The 6,519-nt window shown below is 57.0% G+C and overlaps 1 protein-coding gene across 3 annotated transcripts in view; it reads left to right on the top strand.

The window, feature by feature from the left end:
* Nucleotides 1–3,519, top strand: part of BABAM2 (BRISC and BRCA1 A complex member 2) — a 406,624-nt gene extending 403,105 nt beyond the window's left edge. For all 3 annotated transcript variants that reach the window (XM_059405362.1, XM_059405361.1, XM_059405360.1), the window contains one exon: nucleotides 3,193–3,519. Coding sequence is in view for 2 of the 3 variants with exons in the window: in XM_059405361.1 (XP_059261344.1) it covers nucleotides 3,193–3,256 (64 nt within the window). In the remaining variant the exon portion in view is untranslated. The remainder of the gene's footprint in view (nucleotides 1–3,192) is intronic.
* The last annotated feature ends 3,000 nt before the right edge of the window (nucleotides 3,520–6,519 follow it).

Raw genomic sequence — 6,519 nt, forward strand, 5'->3', positions numbered from 1 at the left:
CGCCAAGACCTTTCCGTCTGAGGAGCTGGGAGTACGGCAGCCCCTACCCCAGAAGTTTCCAAGGAAAAACTGAGTGGATCAGATTTGCTTCAGGAGCCGTGTGACCCTAGGCCTGCAGCACCGGAGGTGCGGGGAGCGCGCCGTGCCCCACAGGGCGCGCCCCAGTATCAGGCAGCCCCATCGAGCTCCTTCTCAGGGGCCTGCTGTGGGGCCAGCTTGTACCCTGGGGCGGGGACACTGCCCTGCGCAGGGGTGCCTGGGTCGGTCACATGCCATGGGGTACTTCAAGCAGCAGTGCAAAGGCAGTGGACGTTGGCAGCGGCCTGTCTGTCGCTGACCCTTAAGGATGGGCCACCAGGCTCCTCTCCGGTGAACGCGTGCGTGTCACTGGGCTAACAGCAGTGGATGGAATGGGGAGGGAGGACTTTCCTGCATTTGTGGGTGGTGACAGACAGCCGGCAGGGTCCCTGCCCACATGGTCCCATGCAAGCATCATGTCAGGGTGGGCTCATCACCCCTGCTCACCGGGCGAACACAGCCCAAAGCTTCCCTTGGCCACCCATCCTCACTCTGGGGCTGTGGCTCTTCGGGCCTCATCGCAGTGGCTCTGGGCCGTAAGGACTAGTGTAGCCGTGCAGCTGGCGGAAAGGGGCTTTGAGCTCAGAGATGGTGACCGTTGGGCTGGCTCAGGACCGCGTCGAGCAGGATGTGGATGGAAGAGGGAGCTTTATCCTTCTTTCTCACTAACTGTTGGCATAATTTGAAGTTTGAGAATGGACTGCGTTTTCTTCTTCTGTACCTAGATACCACTTTTGTCCACTCCCGGAGGCTACGTCTCTCTTCTTAGTAGCATGTCATGGACCTGCCTTAACATTTTACAAACCCGCAGCCATCAGTAGATATGTTAATGACAGCCACTGAGGTGGCACTGAGTGCTGTCCGTGGGCTGGCAAGTACCACATATGCGTATGTGACAGACACCGGGAGAAGCACAGAGACTGTCTGTAGGCAGAGAGAGAACTTCTTGGTCACCAGGGAAGACTTGATAGGAGCCAGCGCACTTGGCCTGAGCATGAAGTGGAAAATGACACATGAGAAGAAGAGCAGGTGGCCTGACTGGAGGAGGGGGCTTGCATCCTGGACCATGCCTGGGCTTTGGGGGGTCTGTGACATCCTCCCAATGCCCCCAGTTGCAGGGCGAGGAACTTCTGTGCAGTTTTTCTGGGAGAGGATTCTTCGTTCTTTTAGCTTTTCAAGGGAGGGGTGCGTGAGCCTAAAAATGTAACGAAAGGGCAAAAACGATTTCTTTGACATGTTGGAGCCAGATAGTGAAAACCACTGAGTGCCAGGCTGCACGTCTGGGGAACATGCAGGGTCTTGGTTGGGGGAGTGACAGACAACCACGCTTCAAGAAAATGTGTTCGGTTGCAACAGAAAGCCCAAGTCCGCCTGTGTCCAGGGGAGAAACAGCCTTCAGCGGCAGTTTTGTTGAAGGTCAAGACCAGGAGCCAGGGCGTGTCATGAAGGACAGAGGGGACATTGTGGAGGAAGAAGACGAACCTTCAGGATAAATTCACCACGGGGCTTTAGGGAGAGGTAGAAACAGGATTCGGGCACAGAAATGCAAATGGGCCAAAGCACGTTCAGACACATGCTATGGAGGAGCCCTTCATTTGGGGGGCACCGGTTTAAACTGCAGGGACACCCATAGGTGGCTGGAATGTGGGACTGGAAGTTCCTGGGAGAAGTGAGGGTCGTTCTGTGCCGAAGGAGGGGAGTCTGAGAACAGCACCATGTGTGAGGGGCGTGGGGGGCGAGACAGGAGGGTTCCAGAGAGAGAGTTCGTCAGGGGCATGGCAAGGAGAAGGGAAGTAGACCTAGAATGCCGGGTGTCACCTGGGGCACGGCTCCCTGAGAGGGGAGCCCGCGGAGGCCAGGGCCGGTGTGAAAGAGGTTGCGGTTGACTTGGTGCTGGGGCAGCAGGCAGGCCGTCAGGTCTCGTGTGACTGCACTGGGGGACCCCAGGGCCTGTTGAGTTGTGCAGGGCTACTCATTCCTGCACCGGCGGAGCCTTTTTGGGGGCCTTGGTGGTACTGGTGGTGACCGGGCTTCTAGGTGGCCCTTCCTGGTTCATGTCACGGTTCCAAGTGAGCCACTCAGACAAGTAGGGTGTGACTACTCTGGCCTCGTGTGAGAACAGTGCTGGGGAGAAGCAAGTAAGTGGCAAGCAGGGTGACCAGGGGCAAGGGGTGCCACCCTGCCCCTCCACTTCCTACCTCACCTGCTGTTTTCCTGCAGAGCTTCGAGTTCCAGGCTCACAGTGGGCCGCCCCCTGCCACCAGTCCCTCCTCCTGCTGTGTTTCTTGCCTGGAACACGGAATGCTTCCCCTACCTCAGCCCAGCGCCTCACGGTACCCCCATAGATGCCCTTACCGCCTCAATTGGTGTTACAATGTGTTGGTCTGCTCCTCTAAACTGGGATCTCCTGCTGGCAGGGGCCCTGTCCAGGTCCTCTGGCAGCCCCGGGCATCGTATACCATGCCTGGCAGAGCAGGCCCATGCAGAATGTGGAGCCCATCTCTACCGATTCAAATCTGGGTGCCAGAAAGGCCAGACGGTCCGCCCCAGATCCTTTACCTCTCCGTAAGCAGCCAAGGAAACTTCTCTTGATACCCAGCCTGGATTTTTTTCCAGCAGACCAGACTGCACATATGTTTGGAAATAAATGGAGACCATGAAACACAAGAAACCCTTTTTATTAGACCCTCTTTGTATGAAGTCAAAGATCCAACCGAGTGAAGAGTACAGCTCTCTTTATATTTCTGGTCACAGAAACGACAAGGTGGCTGGCTGGGCCACTCTCTGGCTTGTCGCGGGGGTCGGGCTCTCATCTTCGGCCTGGGAGAGGCAGAGGGAGCCCGCGTACTGGTGTCTAACAGGACCTGGCAGCCTGGAAAGTCTGCATACGGGCCCTTGAAAGACCCGTGCACGATAGTACAGAAGTGAACTGCTTGCACCTCCCTTGGAAAAATCCAGAGAGTTTTGCATCAGCAGGAAAGGGAAATCCAATTCAAGAGGCATGAACAATAAGTAACAACTGTTCTGAGTTAGGTTGAAAGCTCTGAGTTGCACTTTTTTCCAAGTTGTTTGTGCTAACCACAATTTTTTTCTTCTCCCCCTCTTTCCCACCAGGGCTTATTTCAAAACCTTTGTCCCTCAGTTCCAGGAGGCAGCGTTTGCCAATGGAAAGCTCTAGGAAACACCAGCATTGAGAGGTGGCCAGCCAGACTGCTCTGTCCACATGCGTGTCAGCACATATGGCCGCTTCCTGGAAGCCACTTGGAATGCCTTCATGGTAGCGTTTTGCTCGCGCAGCAGCTTTGCACGCCCTGCCCGGAACCCAGACTGAAGCCAGCTGGCACTAACCTGGGCCCTCGGGCCCCCACCTCTGGCCACTCCCTCTTTGTTTCCTTCGGTATACTTCATAGTTGGAAGAAATAAAATCACAGATTCTGACAACAGTTCTTTTCCGGGGAAAGTAAGACATCACAAATGCACACACCCCGATTTCAGGAAAGCCTTTGTCTCTGAGACCTCATTTAAGTGTCAAGAAGAAAACCCCTTCGCCTTTATTTTTCCCTGAAATACGTGTCGTGTGTGTGTGTGTGTGTGTGTGTGTGTGTGTGTGTGTGATTTCCCCAGCATTTCCCACTTGGGGCTGCTCTCCATTGGAAAAGGTGCTGCCTGAGTGAATCTGGCCTCTCTGTGTGGTCTCAGCCTCCCAGCCAGCCAGGACCCTGGCCGCTGCTCAGGAGCACATAGGACCCAGCACCCCCTCCAGCCCTGCCCCCCACCCCAGCTCCCTGCGTGTGCACCGTGTGCACAGAGGCAGTCATTAAAGTTTGCTGAATGGGCCGGTGACTCCGTCCAGCCCGCTCTCACATCACTCAGCCCTCCCTGGGCTGACGGGCGAGCTCTTTGGGCTTCTGCAACCCTGTGTGCATCGTACCTAGAGAACAGAGGTTGGTCCTTGTGTTCCGTCACTGGCGTATCTGAGACAGCTGGGTTCAGGCCACTTGGCTGTCATCCAGGGACAGAGCAGGGCAGATACCCTGAGGAAGTTCCTCCTGTCCTGTATTCGTGGATTGTCACAGCCTGACGGGGTCTCAAGACACCCCCGTTGTTTTCACCCCCCGGCCCTCTCCCCTGCTTCTCTCTTACGTGTACAGAGAGAAGTGAGGCCCAAGAGCTACAGAAACTCCCCTGGCAAATGGGGAGCAAATCTGGAGGTGGGGGCCAGGCGTCTCCGTTCCCACCACAGGACTTCCCTTAGCTTAAGCACAGGCTGAGGACAGCCAAGCTGACCCCTTGACAAGGCTCACAGTTTCTCGCTTAGCACGGTAGCGGGCTAAAGGCTTTCCACTAGGGAGGGAGGACGGCGCGCAGAGGTGAGAGAAACGAGCAGCGGCCTGCATGGCCTGCGCGCTCCCTTAGCCCACCCGACCTCCCCGGACAAGGTGAAGCCCCAGCCCACCTGTTGGGTTTAACGGGCCTCTCACCGTTCTCTTGGTTCCCCCTGTGGTTCCTAGAACCCAGTTTTCCTGTGTGAGCCTGAAGGGGAACCAGATGAGGGTCCTTGTGGGGACCACGGAGGGTTTCCTCTCCTTCCTGGATCCTCCAGCACCCAGGAATACTCCCAGGAGGCAGAACAGCTCAAACAAGCCCCCCCCCACCCCCACTGGCTACCAGCTGAACAACTGCCCCACTCTGGGTTCTTACGCCCGTGGGTACTTTGTCCCCTGCCCCGGAACCTTGGGAACTCCCGTGACAGAGAAAAGTCCAGTGCCCTGTGTCCACACCCAAGATCTGCCCTTAGCCAGCTGTCTGACCTCGAGTGAGCCCCGTCTCTGTGTCCTACAAGGCCTCCTCGGGAACCCCCCGACTCCCTGGGAGCTGTCTTGAGTGCTGCTGCTCTGGCCGCCCCTGTAGTTCAGCCGAAGCAGTTCTTCACTGGTCGGGGCCGGGACGTGGGGACTTCAATAACACTCCCCAGGGGCTCCCTTTGAGCCCTAAGCCGGCTGACCACCCCGGAATCTCTTCTGCCCCTGGGCAGCCGACTGCCCACTCGACCTCAGTGCAGCCGTGTGCCATGCATCCCTCGCTCTGCCCTGTGACACTGTCCCTCAGGACTGCTGTGGCCATGCGCCCCCCCCCACTTGGATGGGGCATGGATGGGGCTCACAGCCCACAGAGCCAAGAGTCAACTGCGTCAGGTGTGTTTCAGACCCGGTAGGGGAGCCTGGCGCCACTTCCAGCAGTGGGCGGTTGGCAGATGTGGGGACAGGGTGAGGTCGCATGGCATGGCCTGGGACTCTTGGCCTTTCAACAGCCCGGCAGTCGTGACGGCCGCCAGCAGTGAGCAGTGTGATCTGGGGCGGGGGGTTACCCACACGCGTAGGCCAGCCAGGCTATCAGTGACTCGTCTGCACATCTGCAAAGCTGGCACGCTCTGACCAGGAATAGCTGTCACCCACTTTACCTCAGAGCGTCTCACAGCCGACTGGAGAAAGCAAGCAAGCGGGCAGGGTGGCCCCCGTTTCACCGATGAGGAAACGAGATCAGAGAGGTGAAGCAAGTCACCCACAGCCACCAGCCCGTCAGTGCAAAAGCGGGGTTCAGCCCAGGCTCCCGGCTCCAGATCCTACTCTGCTGCTCAGGGCGGGGGCTTCTCTGTCTTCTTTCCTAGCGAAGGGTGGTGTGCTGTGTAGAGGTTTGTGAGCAGGAGGATGATACGAATTACAACACACAACACACTTTGATCTCCTTTAGCACAGGAGGAGGGTTGGCCTGGTTTTCTTAGGAGGAAACCAAACAGCAGACGGTGACAATGGGCACCTCGTGTTCCCAGGGCCACGGATTCAAAACCAGTGCTCGCGAGGTTTAGCTGCAACCCCCCACCCCGCCAGCTGCGGAAGCCCATGGGGTTTGTAAACGGGTGACGGTCCCCTGCGTGTTTCCAAGCACTTCTCGCTAGTTGAGCCCATGATCAAGCCTCGTACCTGCATACTGAGTGCAGCCCTGGACTAATTAGTAAATGACTATAAAATGCTTTGAAGAAGAAAAGTGCCGTTTAGGAGAGCACATTATTATTACCTCGTAAATCCTGTCGCCAGCTTAGTCAGCCCTTGTAATTTCAGTTGAATCTCTAGCTCAGCACAGACAAGAAGGGCTCCGATGTGTTGACTGGTAATACTGGGCACCTCCTGGGGGTCCGATGGGCTCAGCCAGCGGTGAGCCCTCTCCCAGCCGCTCGGCTCCCTGAGGACCCAGCACCCCACCGCCGCATAGGGCTCTGCGAGAGCGGGCCGCTGTGCTCCTGGGACTGAACTGGAAAGCGTGAACTTGAGGAGAGAGACTTATATTTGAATCCTGGCCCTGCCCACTTAGTGGCTGGCGAATATTTAACAAGCAGTTCTTCCACAGTTTGAAAAAGGACAAGAAAAACAGGAGGGGCCCGAT

Source organism: Mustela nigripes, chromosome 7 (assembly GCF_022355385.1).
Source record: "Mustela nigripes isolate SB6536 chromosome 7, MUSNIG.SB6536, whole genome shotgun sequence".
NCBI classification, from domain to species: Eukaryota; Metazoa; Chordata; class Mammalia; order Carnivora; family Mustelidae; genus Mustela; species Mustela nigripes.